The sequence below is a fragment of the Ictalurus furcatus genome, chromosome 17 (assembly GCF_023375685.1).
Source record: "Ictalurus furcatus strain D&B chromosome 17, Billie_1.0, whole genome shotgun sequence".
In the NCBI taxonomy this organism is placed as follows: Eukaryota; Metazoa; Chordata; class Actinopteri; order Siluriformes; family Ictaluridae; genus Ictalurus; species Ictalurus furcatus.
In genome coordinates, this window is record NC_071271.1 from 6736674 (window position 1) to 6756180 (window position 19507).

Sequence of the window (19507 nt, forward strand, 5' to 3'; positions counted from 1 at the left end):
CTGAGACCATTCTGCCATACAGAATCTCTCCAGATCCTTCAAATTTTGAGGTCCACACTGGTGGACTCTCCTCTTCAGTTCACCCCACAGGTTTTCTATGGGTTTCAAGTCAGGGGACTGGGATGGACATGGGAGGACCTTGAATTTGTGGTCAGTAAACCATTTTTGTGTTGATTTTGATGTATGTTTTGGATCATTGTCCTGGTGGAAAATCCAACCATGGCCCATATAGACACACGTCCTATTCCAGGTTGATTCAAAACAATTTCTAGTTGACTGGAACTTCTTAATTATTGCCCTGAAGGTGGAAATGGGCATTTTTAATGCTTGTGCTATTTTCTTATAGTCACTTCCCATTCTGTGAAGCTCAACAACCTTTTGACACACATCACAGCTATATTCCTTGTTCTAACCCATTGTTATTAATGACTAAGGGAATTTGGTCTATGTGTTACCTCATATTTATACCCCTGTGAAACAGGAAGTCATGGTTGAACAATTTTCTGTTCCTAGTCACCCATGTGTAGTACAAAATGTAAAAATATCAATGGGAATGTACCTGAAATATATTTTCCTCATATGAATTCATAAGGGTGCCAATAATTGTTGCACACCTATATTTAACAAAGTTTTTTTTTTTTTTTTGATAAAACCTGTGTTGTGTTTGCAATTGTTTGATATCCATAAGAGCAGAGAATTCTTGTGATTTTTTTTTTTAACAAAAGATGAAAAGGTTCAACCAAAAGACAATTTTTCACAGCCTTCTTTGGCCCTGTAGATTGGGTAACCTCAAAGACTGCACAAGAAACCTGTGCTATAGAAGTCCAAATACATGGAAAATATGACTTCTGGGTGGCTTATATGGACATTGAGGTGAGTACTAAGAAGACATTGCACTCAGTTACTTTATCCTGATCAGGATCATGGTGGATCTGGAGCCTATGCTGGGAACACTGGACATGACACAATTTATCTTCAATACCCATTTTCTTGAGAAATGAGCATCAGTGCTTAGTAGTATTTAGAACCTTGTCTCATTTCAGATACTAAAGCATTTCCTGAGCCCCATCCAGCACATAAAACTTCATAACTTCATTCAAGAAACAGCCATAAGAAGAAAGAACTGTGAGCATCTTAAGATACCCACAGCAGCCATTATAAAATGCAACACTCTGACCATGCAGCTAAAAAATGCTAAAAACTACTGTTTAGATATGAGCCCCCAACAGACATCTCCACTAGGCTACACACTCAAGAATGTTTTCTTGATTTTAAGATGTTAATGATAAACCAACCTATGTAAGTGTAACCTGGTCCATTCCAGAGGGCAGCTGAGGTCTTCAAAACTTCTACACATGCAGTGGAGGATGCATCATAACCAATTATGCTATGAAACTGGAAATGTAAAACTCTTGAATATGTTGAATATGTTGTAGATACATGTTTATAAATACATTGTCATGTTGATGCAACATAACTTAGTTATTGGTTTGTAATCAGTAGTTAACCTATAAGCACTGTGACAGGAACATGTTAGGTTTTAGATAAAATACTGCATACCCTGGCTGAGATCTTGTGGTATAATACTTTTTAATTTAGAAACCTAGCAAAAGCACCCCATCTTCACAAACCTGGTCAGCAAATTGACCAAAAATAAAATTTGGAATAGCAATTTTATTGTTAGCACCAACTAACCGAAAGGTATGCCACTGTTTTCGAGCCCTTATAGATTAATAATACATTCACTAGTTGCTGCTGTAGGGAGCGGTCGATTATTTGGGGCGTAGAAAAAGCAGTAGAGAGGCAGAATGTGATATAGGTCTGTCAGACAGGTTATGCAGGAGACAATGCCATCTAGACAAAACAAGATAGGGTCATACACAGGTACAAAGCACTTACTAGTGTGGCAGACAAACTGTAAGGCTTCTTGAAGTGACTAAGGGTCCATTTGGTTATACATTCACAGAGCTCTTTATTAGGAACACTATACCAATACTGGGTAGGGCCTCACTTTGCTCTCAGAACAGCTTAAATTCTTCATGGCATGGATTCTACAAGATGTTGGAACGATTCCTTTGAGATTCTGGTCCACACTGACATGACTGCATCACACAATTCCTGCAGATTTTTCAGGAGCATTTTCATGCTGCAAATATCCCGTTCTACCACATCCCAAAGGTGTTCGATTGGATTCAGATCCAGTGACTGGGAAGGCCACTGAAGAACATTAAACTCATTGTCATGTTCATGAAACCAGTTTTGTAACATGGTGCATTCTCATACTGGCACCTGGCATAAAAAGATGGGTAAATTGTAGCCACAAAGGGATGCACATGGTCCGCAATGATACTCAGATAGTCTGTGACATTCAAGTGATGACTGATTGGTGTTAGCAGGGCCCAAGTATGCCAAGAAAACATTCCCCACACCATTACACCACCTCCACTAGCCCGGACTGTTGACACAAGGCAGTTTGGGTCCATAGATTTATGCTGCTGGTGCCAAATTCTGACCCTACCATCTGTGTGCCTCAGGAGAAATTGAGATTCATCTCAAAGGTCCAGTCCTCAACAGTCCAGTTTTGGTGAGCCTGTGCCCACTGCAGCCTCAGCTGTCTCATCTTGGCTGACAGAAGTGGAACCTGACATGATCATCTTCTCTTGTAGCCCATCTGCCTCAAGGTTCGTGCATGTTGTGCATTCTGAGATGCTTTTCTGCTCACCACAATTGTACAGAAGGGTTATCTGAGTTACTGCAACCTTTCTTCCTTGTTCAAGCCCTTTCAGCTTGAACCAGTCTGGCCATTCTCCATTGATCTCTCCCAACAATAAGGTGTATCTGTCTGCAGAAATACTGCTCACTGGAGTAAACTCTAAAGACTGTTGTGCATGAAAATCCCCAGAGTTCAGAAGTTATCGAAATGCTCAAACCAGCCCCTCTGGCACTAACAATCATGCCACGGTCAAAATCACTGAGATCATATTTTTTCCCCATTCTGATGGTTAATGTAAACATTATCTGAAGGTGCTGGCTTGTATCTGCATCATTTTAGACATTGCACTGCAACCACATGATTGGCTGATTGGATAATTGAATGAATGAGTAGGTGTATAGGTGTTCCTAATAAAGTATTCTGTGAGTGTATATCATACGGAAAAAGATGTTTAAAACTTGGGGGGGGGGGGCACACTCTGGCAGTCTGACAAGGGATTTTCTGGGCTGGATATTACAGAAGCCCCCCAGACGGGTGGCTCTCGAAGTGAGATCAGTAAGGGGTCCAATATGTCTTTAGCTGGGATTCATGATCGCTCTTTAGGACTTTAGCCGTCCCAGTCCACCAGGTCTCACATGGTGTTACCCCGCTGCTTGGAGTTGAGGAGCTCCCTTGATCTCCAATGGGAGTCAAGGTTCAGCTCTGGTTACCTGGTGGGAAGGTGGAGACAGACAAGGTTTCAGAAGGGAGATATGAAACATGGGTGCATTTTTCTATTGTGGTGGTAATTGAGTAAATGGTAATCTATTAGAGATGGGGTTGAGCTGCTTTATGACTTTGAAAGGACCTATAAACCAAGGACTTTGCTTTTGTGTGAGCCCTGATGAGGAGTGTGCCAGGGAGTTTTGGGTGTACAGTTCTGCTGATTCTGTGCACATTGGGCATGGAGTAACTTTCTGATTCAAACATTCAGTCTGACCATTACAATGTGGGTGATATCCTCAGGATAGATTGACATTTATGTTAAGGCAGGTTTGGAGATGTTAAGGCTGGAGTTGGCAGTGCAAGCTCTTAGTCTCATTCTGCAGCAGCTCAACAAACTCACCAGCATGTTGAATGAACTCAATACACTGCTCTCTCTGGGGAAAAAATTTAGTGGAGGGGACCTCTTCATCTAACTGATTCCATATTCCTAACTTATAAGTTAGGACTGAGGAACCAAAATAACTTCCTGTCAATGTTTGACCCAATTAATTTGAAAGATATAATTGAGAGTGTTAAATCCAATACAATGAATCATCAAGGTAATGTACAGTATATGTCACTATGGTGTAGTCACTAAATTGCCAGTTGGTTCATTGTTGACAGTCCACAGTACAATTAACTAAGTAACAATAAATTACTTAGTTCTCACCTCACTTGGAGGCCCTGTGTGTGTGATAAAACATGACCAGGAGATTGACTGCAGCACCGTGACCAACAATGAGGTCCTCTTATCTCTGAAAACAAGTCTTTTGATTACAGAAGGGTATAAAAGGTAAACAAAAAGCCCAGTTTCTAAAACTACATCCTAAACCAGGGGTGGTCAATTTTATCCACAAAGAGCCGGTGTTGGTTTAGGGCTTCATTCCAACCAAGCAGGAGCTACACCTGATTCCACCTGTTTAATCAGTTGATCTTGGCTTTTAATAGACTCAGGTGTGGCTTCTGCAATGATACACTGGATGAACGCTGACAGCGGTAGACCAATCACAACAAACTGGGACATCTGACCAATCAGAGCAGAGTATGCTCTCCGAAAGGAAGAGTTTAAAATGAATCCTTTCGAATAGATCATTTAACGAGTCGTTTTTGACACTGGGGAGGCGGGAATAGGCACGTTTCGAAACCATAATAGGTGTGCGTTAAAAGGCTTAAAATCTGCGCTGCTGATTGGCTGGTGCGCCGTCAAACGTTTCAGCCAATCAGTGACCGCAGTGTCATTTCTGCGCAACCAATCAGAGTGCGCATAGAAGAAAACATCCCTGAGAGCTGGGGATTTGTCCTAAGCATGACGGTTTATAGTTTTCTGTTGCGTGTAGACGAGGAAAGTCTGAATGGATTAATAACAGTGATGGTTAAAGCGAAAGAAAGGCTTTACTGGCTGAATAATTAGGAAGTGTATGAAGTTTATGTCAGCTTTGTTCGGTGACAGCTCGAGGTGAAGTCCTCCAGCGGCGGTGTGAGCAGTTTGCCGGCCGGTGTTTAGCCTCTGAGCTAGCAAGAAACCTAAACGGAGTTGTTAGCTTAGCGAAGCCTTGGTTCGCTCTCACGCGCGGTGTTTATTTCACTTTTAGCCAGTTTATTCCTCATTATAAGTAATTAGAGCTATGAGTGTCGCGGTGTATGTTTTATCTACGGTTACCGGCTATGTGCTCACATCCGCCTTGTTGCTGAAATGTCCGTCGTTGCTGCATCGTAAGAAGCGCGAGACGTTCCGCAGCCGCCACATCTCACACCGGGGCGGTGAGGCTGCTGTTCGGTTTTGCTATTATTTTCCATTTTATTTGGTTAAATGTCTTTTCTGTGCGTTAATTTCTCAATATACAGTATACACCCTGGTACGCTCGGTCATTCTGACGAAAAGAATCCATATCCGGTTAAAAATGTGTTTCTATTTCATTATTATTATTATTATTATTATTATTATTTATTCTATTTTTTTAAATCAATGCTCTCATTTTGTAATATTATAGTGAACTATGGACCTGTGGTGCTTTTGAAAATCCCTGACATTGTTAAACCGTCATAAGACCTTTAACCCATTTGCTTACATTGATACTGTGATGCAATTCCCTTTCTGATAACTCCTGCTCACTTCCCAGCTCATGAGGTGTGTGTGTGTGTCTGTGTGTGTGTGTTGATCTTCTGTCCCTGGACACAGGTGCAGGTGAGAACCTGGAGAACACCATGGCAGCCTTCAGGCAGTGCGTTTTCTCGCCGCTCGCATTAATTGGTTGCATGCATGCTTAAGAACACCTTTTTAGTGATCTTCAAGGCTCCTGTGTTTTTCTATCATACCTGCCTTTTCTGAGTAGCTGAACCATGCATTCCCAATTTCCGTTCCTCCTGTATCCTGTCTCCTCCTCCTCCTCCACAGTGCTGTACAGCTTGGCACTGACATGCTGGAGCTGGACTGTCATTTGACCAAGGACGAGCAGGTGGTGGTGTTGCATGACTCCAACCTGAAGAGGTCGACCGGAGTTAGCGCCAACATTTCCGATGTTGCGTATGCCGTGAGTGGACGGGTTCTATCCTGTATTTACACCTGTGAATATTGCAATACATTTTTTTGCATTGCCATTTCATTACACATACGTGCTTATGCAGTATGTTGTATTTGTGTGTGTGTGTGTGTGTGTGTGTGTGTGTGTGTGTGTTTCTTTAGGATCTTCCACCTTATTTGTGTAAACTTGGTGTGACTTTCAAGCGAGGTGAGTGGTCTGGCCTTCAGCAGCCGTTTTAATCCTCCTGTGGTCTCGGCCGAGTAAGATATGTAACAGCCCACTTACTGTTCCAGACATGTGCGTTAGTGTGACTGGCTTAGATACGCATGTATTTATAATGTGTTGGCACTGATCCACTGACATACTTTTTTTTTTTTTTTGGTAGTACAAAATTACAGCGCCCAGAATTATTACCACCCTCCATAAATAGTTTTATTTCAATGTTTTTGTTCGAAACTCAATTTTTTTTAGATACTGCATTATTTACTACTGGTTTACTATTCAACCTTGGGACAAGCCCGACACCCACAATTGAAGAAGGTGCCTCTCGGGCTGTGGGCCCAAGGGAAACGTGACGTAGGCCTGATTAGAAGTGCACCAGCAGTTGTGATCACGCCCAAATCTGACTTTAGGCCCGGACAATCTCAACACCCTCTTAAATCAGAAGCTATTGAGGGAATTAGGCCAGTATTTAATTCACTACTAAAAGCAGGGGTCATTGTCCCCTGTCCTGATTCGTCAGTGCGCATTCCAATATTTCCAGTGTGAGAAGCAAAAAAAAAAAAAAAACACAAAAAAACCTACAATGTGATGAATGGAGATTTGTACAAGATTTGCAAGCGGTTAATGCACTACTGAATTTTACTACTGGTTTCAAACTTATCCGCACCCTTAGGATTGATATTTTTGACCCCTGCCCTGGAGAGAAGAAGCACTAGGAAGTCTCTGCCTATAACGCATAATGTCTAAAGAGGTTGGAGACACTTGTAGAAAGTGCATAACATTTTAAGCTTCTTTATATTTTTAGGTTTGTGCATGTGGACTTCAATTCAAGTACAGTCGGGTCCATAAACATATGGACACTGACAAATTTATTGCTATTTTAGCTGTCTACCATATTATATAGGAGTTTCAATTTAAATAATGAATATGACTTTCAGCTTTTAATCTGAGGGTGTTTGCGTCCAAACTAACATGATCATGAATGAAGTTTATTGAAATTTTTTTAATACTTGATTGCAAATCCTTTGCAGTCAATGACTGACTGAAGTCTGGAACCACCAGCTGCTGAGTTTCTCCCCTGGTGAGGCTCTTCCAGGCCTTTACTGCAGCTGTCTTCAGTTCCTGCTTGTTCTTGGGGTATTTTGCTTTCAGCAAGTAAAATGCACACTCAGTTGGATTCAGAGCAGGTGATTGACTTGGGCATTGTAACATTCCACTTCATTGCCTTAAAAATGTACACTTTCTACTGTAAATACCCTCAAACGAAAGTTTCACGTTGTGCTCATATTCGTTATTTAATTTGAACTCCAGTATACTGTGGGAGACGACTAAAATAACAATGTCGAAATATTTATAGACCTCACTGTATGTTTGGCTCATCATCTTGTTGAAAGCTCTATCTATGTCCAACTCTGAACCTCCTGGTAGAGGAAACCAAATTTTGGGCTGAAATATCCTGGTACTTGGTAGAATTTATGATGTCATGTCTTCACAAAAGCCCCTGACCCACTGTCTACAAAGCATCAATGATCCATTGACAACCACAAGATTCAGCTAAATTGTGCAATCCTTAAACTGTGATATTTGGGTTCTTTTTTTTTTTTTCTTCTTCTTCTTTCCTTTTTTTCTCCTCCTTCATCAAGACATGTGAGTTTTTGGCTGTAAATGTGGTGAATGGTATTTTAAACTTTTTAAAAATATATTTTTACATCTGTTACCTGATTTGTGCAGGTCAACAGTCATCTGTCTCTTCTGTGTTCTTTGACTTGTTTTGGGGATAATTTTAGACAATTGTTTGTGTGACCCCAAATTAAAACAGGATATGGTTAAAGGGAACAGCAGAGTTCATGGGGAGCTCATGTTTTCATATGTTTTGTTTGCATTTCTTAGAATATTCATTAGAGTTGTCAATAATTCTCACGTTTCTGAGAGAAAGTACTATTTAAACAATAGTTCTAATAAAGTGGGTTTTTTTTTTAAATCAACAGTTTCTCCTTTTGTTTAAGTGGAAAACTTGAATTATTGTGTATAATCTTTATTTATTTATTTATTTATTTATTTATTTTTTATGATTTTGTTTTTTATTTTATGAAGAGGGCCAAAAATTCTGGAGGGTGCTGTATCATATTAGCCTGTATGTCGAATGCTCGCTCCATGTGTCTATACAGAGTGTTTTGTCGAAGGAGGTGATGATAAAAACATCCCTCTGCTGAGAGACGTATTTGAGGCTTTCCCCAAGACCCCCATTAACGTTGACATCAAAGTCAATGATGACACACTCATCAGGAAGGTCTGTGCTACTTCACTGCAGTGCTTTACACCATTGCAAACCACTCTTGCAACATCACAGATAAGACATATGTTGACGAATGGCTAATCAGGACAGGTATTGACTAGATTATGCTGGCTTGTTCCTGAAGGTCTCTGAGCTGGTCGTTAAATATGATCGGGAGCAGCTGACTGTATGGGGTAACTCCAGTGACCAGATAGTTCAGAAATGCTACAAAGAGGTAAGAGCCATGGCTGTAGGTTCGACTTTATTCTTATATAGTCATGGGGGGAATAAGAAAGTACACCGTCCTTCAATTCTGTTTTTATTTTTATTAAGGTCAAAATAACAATTGGATTTTCCTCACCAACTTCTATAAACAATCAATTTCAGGTGACAGCAAAAAAAAAAAAAGCAACAGATTTCAGTATGTAGTCATTTTTTCCAAAAAGTGAACCAACATTTGGAAAAAAGGTGAGGAACAAATAAGTACACCATATAATCCAGTAACATGTAAAACCACCTTTAACAACAATAACTTGAAGTAGATGTTTTCTGTAGGAGTATATCAGTCTCTCACATTGTTTTGGAGAAGCTTTACATCATTGCTTCAGTTCTTTGATGTTTGAGGGCATTTGTTTATGCACAGCTCTCTTAAGATCCCACCACAGCATCTCAATGGAGTTGAGGTCTGGACTTTGACTTGCCCATTCCAACACCTTCATGATTTTCTTCTTTTACCACTGAGATGTCGATTTGCTGGTGTGCTCGGGATCATCGTGCTGTAGCATGAGCCAATTTCGGCCCAGCTTAAGCTGCTGGACAGATGGCCATTTGTCTCAAGAATATTCTGGTTTAAAGTGGAGTTCATCGTTGTCTCAATGACTGCAAGTTTCCCAGATCCTGTGGCTGCAGAATGGTGAATTACAAATTGTTTGGAGACAGCCTTATAACCCTTCCCAGATTGATGAGCAGCAACAATTGCTTCTCTGAGGTCATGGCTGATGTTCTTTTTTGCTTGGCATGATGTAGACACACGCCTGAGTGCTCCAAAACACAAAACTGCCAAAAGGTCTGCTCTTCTAGAGGGAGTCGCACTTCTTGATGATTGATTAATCTTATGCATTTCATTAGAAACACACAGCTGCTAATTACACGCCTAATGATTTTGGAAGATTTTGGGTGTACTTATTTTTTTTTTCCACCAGGCTTCTGAACGTATGTTTACTTTTTGGGGAAAATGACTACATATTGAAATCTTTTGTGTTTGACACCTGAGGTTATTTGTTTACAGACAGTCAGGATCACACAATTGTTATTTAGGCCCTGATAAATAAAAACAGAATTAATTGAGGGGTGCTTTCTTTTTCCCATGACTTTACATTACATTATTTTTCTATTTCATAATTCCTACATATTTATCGTAGTAACAGCTTTAGGTTGCTGTTTTCCTCTTTCTGTGGTAGAACCCTCGGATCCCACTGCTGTTCAGTTTACGCAGAGTGCTGCTCCTCATGGGGCTTTTCTACACCGGCCTTCTCCCCTTTGTACCCCTTAAGGAGCAGTTCTTGGAAATCCCCATGCCTTCTATTACTTTCAAGTGAGTAACATGTCAAACATTTATGTATTTTTGTCTATAATCTAATATACTACATACATTCTCACATTTAGTATTAATGATTGATTATTTTCTAACGTTGCTTTTTTTTTTTTTAAATGAATAGCTGTCCCACACAGAAAATGAGGTCTCTTATTTTCAATCCTAAAACATTTGTTTACATTATTAACAAAATTACTATTAATAAAATTACTACGAATACGAATAATGATGATAATTCATTTTCTAAGCCATATAAATAGCTGAAGTATAAAGAAAGGTTCTTAGCTCCCTACAAATGGTTTACTTGAAAACATTTCTGATAGGGAAACACTGTTTGGTTTTACATAAAACCTTAGGGATTCTAAACCGTATTGGGGAGTAGTTACCTAAAAGTAGTGATGCTACTAACTAAATTTTTTCAGTAGCATGACATTAGCTCTGTTACTTTAAAAAATAGTGTAGTTTTTCCAGTAAAGATTACTTTTTCAAGCGTGTAGCAATGTAAGATCACAGAATGAATGTAGAATCAACACAAAGGAAGTATATTTCAATTTAAATACTACTATTAATAGCTTTTTTTTTTGTTTGTTTGTTTTTTTTTTGTTTTTTTTTTTTTAACTTGGAAAGCAGATTCTCTTCTGCGAACAACAGATTTCTAATAAAACCATCAAGGCCCTCAAAATTGACTGTCGGCTTGAAAGGCATATTTCTTATATGCGTTAACAGAAATAATAACTAAACCCAGGCCTCTGTTAAAGTTCCAGTTGAATTTCAAAACTAGGACATTAAAATGAGCTTAGAAGGCAATAATTTCTTATATATGCACTAATATAACCCACGAGCACCACCTGCGTGAAGTTGGCCCCTGCGCAAAACGTCGGCAAAATAGTCTCAGTTGTTTGTGCTGGTTTGTGCCGTGAAAATTTTCGTTTGTGCTGCTTCAGTTCTGGAGATATTAAAAGAATATTTATAGGTCATTCTGGGGTCACTCAGCCCCCACACACTCTAAATTCACTCCAGATAGTCTCAATCGTTTGTCCTTCGTTTGTGCTGGTTTGTGCCGATAAAAGTTTCATTGGTGCTGCTTCCGTTTTTAAAATATTAGACATTGAATTATGGTGCGGTGACGTCACCAGCCCCCCACATGCTCCAAGTTCACTCCAAATAGACTCGTTTGTTTGTGCTATGTTTGTGCTGCTTCGGATTTGGAGATATTAAAAGAATATTTATAGGTCATTCTAGGGTCACTCGGCCCCCCCACTTGCTCCAAATTCACCCCAAATTGTCTCAATCGTTTGTGCAGATAAAAGCTTAGTTTTTGCGACTGTCATAAATAAATACATTCACCATAATCTGTTTGCTGTAGCTCTGTGTTTATACATACATAGGCTGTGTGTGTGAGTGATGTGTGAGTGATGTGTGTGTGTGTGTGTGTGTATGTATATATGTGTGTGTGTGTGTGTGTGTGTGTGTATATGTGTGTGTATATATATATATATATATATATATATATATACACACACACACATACATTAAAATTTTGTGTGTGTATGTCGAAACTTAATGACTTAACTGACACAATGAATTAAGAATTAAGCCAAAATAATTTTACTTGTGTACTGTCAAACATCGTTTAACGCAAATAATGTACCTTTTTAAAGACTTAAAAACACTTAATACTGACAAGCCACTATCTGTCTTCAAACCAAGACTTGAGTGCAAACACCACCAAGCCCGATGTTGACAATCTTAGCTCTCTTGAATGTCGTACCATTTATGATTGATGTTATCTAATAATATTGTAACTAACAGTGTTAAAACATTGTACTTACACTGGCCAGAATTTTGATTTAGTAACTATATCGACTTTTCCTATACTAACAACACTAATTTCCACAAGAGCATCTTGAACAGAAGTGTCACTTACACCTAGTGGTGGCAGTGAAGTGTAGCAGATGATTCTCCTTGTAAATAAATGAAAAGTTCAATCATGAGAGACCAGTGAATGAAGTGAAGAGAATTGTTTATTGAACAAATGATATGATTTGTCTTGAAAAAGTCTTTGGCAATTCGACTCTAAAAGGGTGCTCACACCGAGGAGGTTTGCACCTGTAATTCAATATCTAATATTTTATAAACGGAAGCAGCACAAATGAAACTTTTATCGGCACGAAGCACATACAACTGAGACTATTTGGAGTGAATTTGGAGCGTGTGGGGGGGGCTGAGTGACCCCAGAATGACCTATAAATATTATTTTAATATCTCCAGAACCGAAACAGCACAAACGAAAAATTTTACGGCACAAACCAGCACAAACGAAGCACAAACAATTGAGACTATTTTGCCAACGTTTTGCGTTGGGTGGGGTGGGGCAACTTCACACAGATACGAGCACCGCACTCCTGTAATACAGATTGGCGAGGCCCGGTAGAGATGGTTTCGGTATGGTGTTTTGCTTTGTGGTAATTAAATTCAGCTTTGAAAACTGTGCATGTTACTTTTGTTTTCTCCAAAGATCTGTCAGCAACTTTTAAAAGTGAAACTCTCTGCCTAAAACGCCTTCCATATCCTTATCAGTCTTTAACCAGGGTGGTTTAGTGTGGTGGCACACACGCCGTCCCAAGTCAATATTTCAAATGAATCGCAAAAAAGAATGCGTTGATTTTGACCGAACTAATAATTATATTGTGATAACAATCAGACTGTGGTATTCAGAACATAAAATAAATCCCACGGCATGCACTGATAATGTGAGATACAATGCTCTTAATTCCCGTGAAGCCAGTGGGCATCGTAGATATGCAATGAAGGGCACCGTTATAATTGGACAAAATAAGTAGTGATTGGTGAAGCTACATTTAAATATCCATCATTACAAACTTCAGTCTTAAAAAGTAAACGATTAATCGCGATTAATCACAACAAATTGTGCCATCAATTAGTTAATTTTTTTAAATCAATCGACAGCCTTTATAATTATACATTATTTAAAATCTCGCTTTGAGCTTGAATTTGACATACACCCTCACTTAAATCTCTCACTTTCAGTGTAATACACAGTTTGAGTATTAATTGTATCTTTGGATGGTCTATAAATAAAAAAGACTCAGTCATAATTATGAATTATCTTTCAATTTTGTTTAATTTCTTTATGCAAACCTATACACAGTTATTCATAAGCTGATTCGAATATCATGACATATTAAAAATGTTGCCCATTTCAGTGTGGCTTCAGTGTAATTAGCTATTTTTTGTTAGTAACTTGTAGTGTAGCGAACTAGTTTTTTAAAAGGGTAGCGCGACTGTAGCTTAATTACTTCAAACTACGAGTAGCTTGAAAACCTACACTTTCAAAGTAGCCTCCCCAACCCTGACTCTAAAATCCCGGACATTTTAAACCCCCCACTGATGAACTTGATGAACTACAGCACAAGTGTTGGGTACCCAGATGATGTTGGGTAATAGAAGGTATTGGAGTCATGCTGTGCTTCCTGCTCAGTGAGAACGCAGTGTGTTTCGATGTTCTAATCAACAAGCAATGAACTGTTGAAGCGTGAGGTCTTGTACTGCTGTTAATGGAAACGTTTCTCTTTAGACTCCGAGACTCCAGGAAGATGACACGGCGTGAACGCTTCATCACTTGGTTGGCAGACACGTAAGTTCAAGTTCAGCAAAATATTTACAGAGCCTGCCTGGTTAGGTAAGGTAATGACCTGAAATTTATTTCAGCTGATGTTTTCAGTTCTCTCTCTGTCTGTGTCTCTCTGTCTGTGTCGCTTCCTTTGTCGTTCTCTGTCTCTCTCTCTCACTCACACACACACACACACACACACACACACACACACACACACACTGTTGTACTAAATAATTTTTTTTGACGGGGGTTTGGTTCTATTTTCTTCATCAGCCTCCTCATGAGAAAAGCTCTGTTTGACCATCTATCAGCTCGTGGAATACAGGTGAGCATTCTGCAATGAAGCAGAGACAAAAACCCAGCAAATTTTATTCAAAGAGATGTTAAACATACATTAACTCAGCTGATGAAATCACACATTTGTTGTGTTGTTGTTGTGGTGTTTTTTTTTTTAACACAGATCTATTTGTGGGTGCTGAACGATGAGGAAGACTTTAAACGCGCGTTTAACCTCGGGGCCACCGGCGTGATGACTGACTACCCCACCAAGCTCAAAGAGTTCATGGAGAATAACGTCCCTTCTACATACAAATAACTTGTGAAGAGAGAACGGCTGACTTTATTCATTTTCTACTCTATTTTTTCACCTTTCTGTGTGGCTTGGTCAGAATATCCTGTAGTCTTTTTTTTACACAACAGCATTTGTATGTGTGAAGTAACGGAAGAGGCTGATAGGAGAGTGCTTACCACTTTTTAGTAATTAATTACTTATTAATAATTTAACAAAATAATAACTATATATTTTTGCCCATAATAGATCTCTTTTTGAAAACAGTAGCACACATTATCCATAGAAGAGCCAGATAGTTATCATAAAAAAATTGGGTGAAGCGTGTTATTACATTAGTATAGAAATGTTTTTTTTTTTTTTTTTTTTTAATTATTATTTTTTTAATTAAAGCCTAGAGGCAAAAATATATTACAAGAGTAGAGGGACATATGATGATATATTACACAGGCCTAGTTTTACTACTGATTTATAATACAGTCTCATTAATTCACCCTAACAGAACTTACCCAGAAAGCATTGCAATCTGATACAATTTCCATTTCACAGCGGAGTTTGAATTTAATGAAGCTGCTTATGAATGTGAACCTGGAGCAGCAAAATACTAAATATTTCATCATCTTCAGTGCATAATTCAAAGGTCATACCATTGAGGTTGAAATAACAAATCTGTTTTCTGCTCCACTCTACAGTCTTTGTGCCGCGAGTGTCCAAAGTGATACTGATTACTATTAACTCTTCTGAACGGCGAAGAGAAGTCATCAAGAGCAGAAGCAGTATTTATGATACAGGGCAGCTCGGGCACATGGTTGACGCAGCAACGTGCCAGCACTGAACCTCTCATGCAGTCCGTCACTCAGATGCAGCCAGTAATACAATACGTTGCTTAGCAACAAATGACCACTAAGTAGTATGCCTCTTACGTTTACAAATAAATGCTTTAGTCTATAAGCATGTCTTATCACAAATCCGTGATAGATGATATTTTGGTACTGTAGGGTTATCTCAAGCAATAGCACTTTCTTTTTCAGTTGTTCATTATCTTTAGCTTGTGAAAGTATTTAATTGCCGCAGTGATGTATGCATTTTTCAGAGGCAGTAAATAACTCCATATAGTTCATAAAATTGCAGTGGAGTGGTCAAGCACATAACTGCCTGTTTTGATTTTCAGCTGTGTGATGATCACGTGGATTAAAGGAATCCTCAGCGTTTTGTTAACATTTCAAATATGCTACTAAATAACGCACATTGAAAACTACAACTTCTACACGTTAACAATGATCAGCATAGGATGTGACGGACAATCAACACCAAAGCAATGAAGTAATAAGTTATTCTGATAGACAGAAGATAAGGCACATCCATGTTTACAGTGGCAAACAAATCATTAATTATTCCCTGCCAAAAAAGTAGAACCATCTATAAAATATAGAGTTTAATTTACAAGAAATTTGACAGCAGAATTTATTAAAGGGTTCTATCAAAATATATTTTGCAACAAGCTCAATACTTTTTTTTTTGTTTGCGCCAACAACTTTGTACTTTTTCCCATTGGTACCTTTGACTTCCTTTTATAATTGAATTTAGAATAAATAGGGTGTGTGGTGTGTTTTTTTTTTTTTTTTTTTTTGTTTTGTTTGTTTGGTTCCTTTCTCAGTACAAGGACATGTCAGAATTTCTGTCTGGGGTAATTGCACGTGCAGTAAAGTTAAGGTAGATGGAGGTTATGTTGAGAAAATGATGGAACATTCCTTTAATATATGAAAAGATAGACATATAATGATGCTGTAGACCATTTTCTGTGTCGTAAAAATGTTTATTTAAAAGCCATAGGTTTTAGATAGATTTCAGTGCAATCTTATACTTTATCCAGCCATCCATCTTCTGTACCGCTTGTCCTACATAGGGTCGTGGGGAGCCTGGAGCCTATCCCAGGGGACTCAGTGCACAGGGCAGGGGGCAACCTGGACAGAGTGCCACCCATCGCAGGGCATAATTGGAAACCCTTGAAGCAAGCAGAACATGCAAACTCCATGCACGTGGGGCGGCCGCGGGAATCGAACCCCCAGCCCTTGAGGTACAAAGCAAACGTACTACCCGCTAAGCCACTTTGCCCCCCTATCTTATTACCTTTATATTATATGATGTAATGAATGTGATAACATGCCAGGAAAGTAATTTTATAAAAAGCTGTCTTGGAAGCTTTAGCAAGACGTTGGGATAATTGTTAGGCCAGTGTCAATTATATAATAACTGAAGATTATTTACTGTATGAACTTTTTCATTTCTGATCATGTCAGTTAAATATAGATGTAAACAATGAGCTCAATGCTGAATATATTTTAAAACAGTATATTTTTTAAATGGCTGATTTCTCATTGTGTTTGTTCTTTTGTACTTTGTGTTTGTGTATATACTGTGGTAATTTAACAGTGACTGTGTTTCCCCACTCCCCAATACTGCCTTTATTATGTGCTTTTTTAATTTATTTATCAGGTCAGTATAAATCAGTAGTGATTTGTAAATCTTTTATCAGTGATCTTTTGAATGAAGGCAGTTAAATTGCACAGCAACCTTGAGATTTTGTGGAGATTTTGCGCCACCTATAGAATAGAGCGTTAAGACCACAAATAGGTTATTATTTTATTTTATTTTTTTTAATTTTCCTTTTCTGAGGATCATTTCACTGGATGTTGAGCGCTGACAGTAAAGCGTAATAGAATAACATTCGACTGCAGGGTAAATTAAGTTATGAATACAGCATTAGATTAGGTCATATCTATTTTTAAACCATTTTGTCATAGTTGTATTTTTGTACCTTGGCTGTAGGTAATTTGTTTAGTTAAATTCCTAGGATATAACCTAGCTGTACAGTATATTCATCACAGTCTTTTAAAACTCCAGTGAAACATCAGCACCGAACAAAAAGAAGATTCCATCGTACTCTTGGATCTGTATCGATTAACATTTATCTTTATACATGTACGTACATCTTAGGAGTAGTCTATCGTGCAATACAAACGTATTTTAAATAACAATAAGCAGCCTACAATAAAGTAAATGCATACAGTACAACACATTAAAACACAAAAGATCACACAACAATACAATTTTAAAAACTAGCGGGGTTTATTTAGTGAAATAGGATAACTGTATGTTATTGTGTCAGTAGTGTGTGTGATAACACTACTGACTTGGTAAATTGTCTTTCAGATGTTCCACAACATTAAATGTAACTGTAAACAGTTAAAAAGCGTAATGTAGATCATTAATAAAAACTTTGAAATGTAATCACTGGTAAATTGCTGTGGTGTAAGAGGAATAAAGCAGCCACATGGCACATACTGTTAAATAATTGTAAATAATCCACCTCAGGGAGGATAACTGTAATGGCACGACACTATTACTGTTGTGTTTATTTTCCTATACAGCAACACACCCCATTGAGTTCTGTTTCTTACTTCTACCACAGGGCTGTTGAATTCTCAAATCTGATTGGTTAGAAGGTGTTGATTAATTTTCTATAACAGGAGCTCTGACAGTAGTGCTGGCCGCAAGGCAAATCAGGTTTACATTTGGGTGGCTTTGGTGGTTAAGGGGGCTTGAACCCAGAGCGGTTACTGATCAGAAGGTCGGGGGTTCAAGCCCCAGCACTGCCTAGCTGCCACTGTTGGGCCTTTGAGCAAGGCCCTTAACCCTCTCTGCTCCAGAGGTGGGTGCTGCATCATGGCTGACCCTGCTCTGACCCCAGCTTCCTAACATGCTGGGATATGTGAAAAAATAATTTCTGCTGTAATGTATATGTGACTAATAAAGACACATTATCATTATTAACGCACATGTTCTAATACATTAGCGTTCATATAGTAACCACTCATTCACAGGGACTTTTACAGTGGACATGTCACACATTTCAGGAAGTACTGTTATTGGAAAATAATGCATTTTGGGGGTGGAAACATCATCCCATTGTTGATTATTTTTCTATAACAGCATGTTGGGTTTTATTCTTTACATAAACAACATAAAATAAGAAATTATTTTTATTATAACTAAATTCATATTATTCTCAGGTCATATGAATGAACTGATAGTGATTGCAAAACAATATTGTGTTATTATTCCTAAAGATAGTTATTTTGGACATGTTTGAAGAAGTGTGCCACTCCCCATGTCCTTGGGGATTGCAAGCCCATAATTACGTTCATGGTAAACAGAACTGTCGCTCTAATTGAGTGTTTCAAGATTTATGTGCATTTGCTGTCTTGTAGCAAGACTGATTACTGTTCTGATTAACAGGCACGTTTGTGCTCAGAAATGGACAAAGGTCAGAGCAATGGTTACATGTACCTAGGTAACCTAACACCACCTGGCAGGCAGTGTGTGTGTAACCTGCTAGTTCCAATTGGGCTCCTAGTTTGTAATTTTAGTCATGTGGAGGTTTTAATTCCAGTAATTTAACACTTCTGAGGGAAATATTGGTAGTCTCCATAGTTCTGTCTCGTCTGATTAAAAAAAAAAAAATTTGTAGCAGTTAAGTAGGGGTTCAAATTGGATGGACCACACTCCGATTTAATTTATGTAAAAAGCAAGTGAAACTGAACTCTGCTACTATCATTTGATGGATAAGTAACTAGTAGCACAGCCATGGTGTATAAATAAAAAAATTTTAAAAAAGCGCCTTAATTTAAGCTGTTCTTTTGCATACAAAAACCTTTTAGGTGTGTTTCAGTTGATCTCGTATTCATCAGGATGTGATATATTTTGATATTAGTCTGATGACAAACAAACCAAGGAATATTGAAGACTTAAGTGTAGTTTCACCTTCCTAACTGCCCGGGACAGTGTTTTAACTACTGTATACCGTCTTCAGCACATGCACACAAGCACACACAAAGCCTTACCATAAAATCATGTGACCATACGACATGGGTATTTCATAGTAAAACATTATGTCGATGGGTATCAGTGCCATAGCCATATCTTAAATTTTTTGCTAGCTATCATGGACAATGATGTCTTATAAGCAGAATATAAAGCTGAGAGAGTTCTTTTGAAGTCTGTGGATGGTCTTGCATCAGATATGGCTTAGCTAAAATCAGTGATGTTAGAACTAAAGCCACATACAGCAACAACTCATTCCTTTCAGTGGAGTCCTGAAAATCTGAGAGCTGATTCTCCTTCCTGCTCCTCGTCCAAAGACCGCATGGATGATATATGCGTAGCCGCATT

At 38.5% G+C, this 19507-nt stretch overlaps 1 protein-coding gene across 1 annotated transcript; it reads left to right on the plus strand.

The window, feature by feature from the left end:
* Positions 1 to 4747: 4747 nt before the first annotated feature.
* gdpd1 (glycerophosphodiester phosphodiesterase domain containing 1) lies at positions 4748 to 17023 on the plus strand. The gene is made up of 10 exons (XM_053647359.1): positions 4748 to 5218; positions 5637 to 5679; positions 5853 to 5988; positions 6141 to 6186; positions 8370 to 8491; positions 8622 to 8711; positions 9937 to 10070; positions 13669 to 13728; positions 13981 to 14032; positions 14168 to 17023. The coding sequence occupies exons 1-10, from the start codon at positions 5083 to 5085 to the stop codon at positions 14300 to 14302; spliced, it is 954 nt and encodes a 317-aa protein (XP_053503334.1). The 5' UTR covers positions 4748 to 5082; the 3' UTR covers positions 14303 to 17023.
* The last annotated feature ends 2484 nt before the right edge of the window (positions 17024 to 19507 follow it).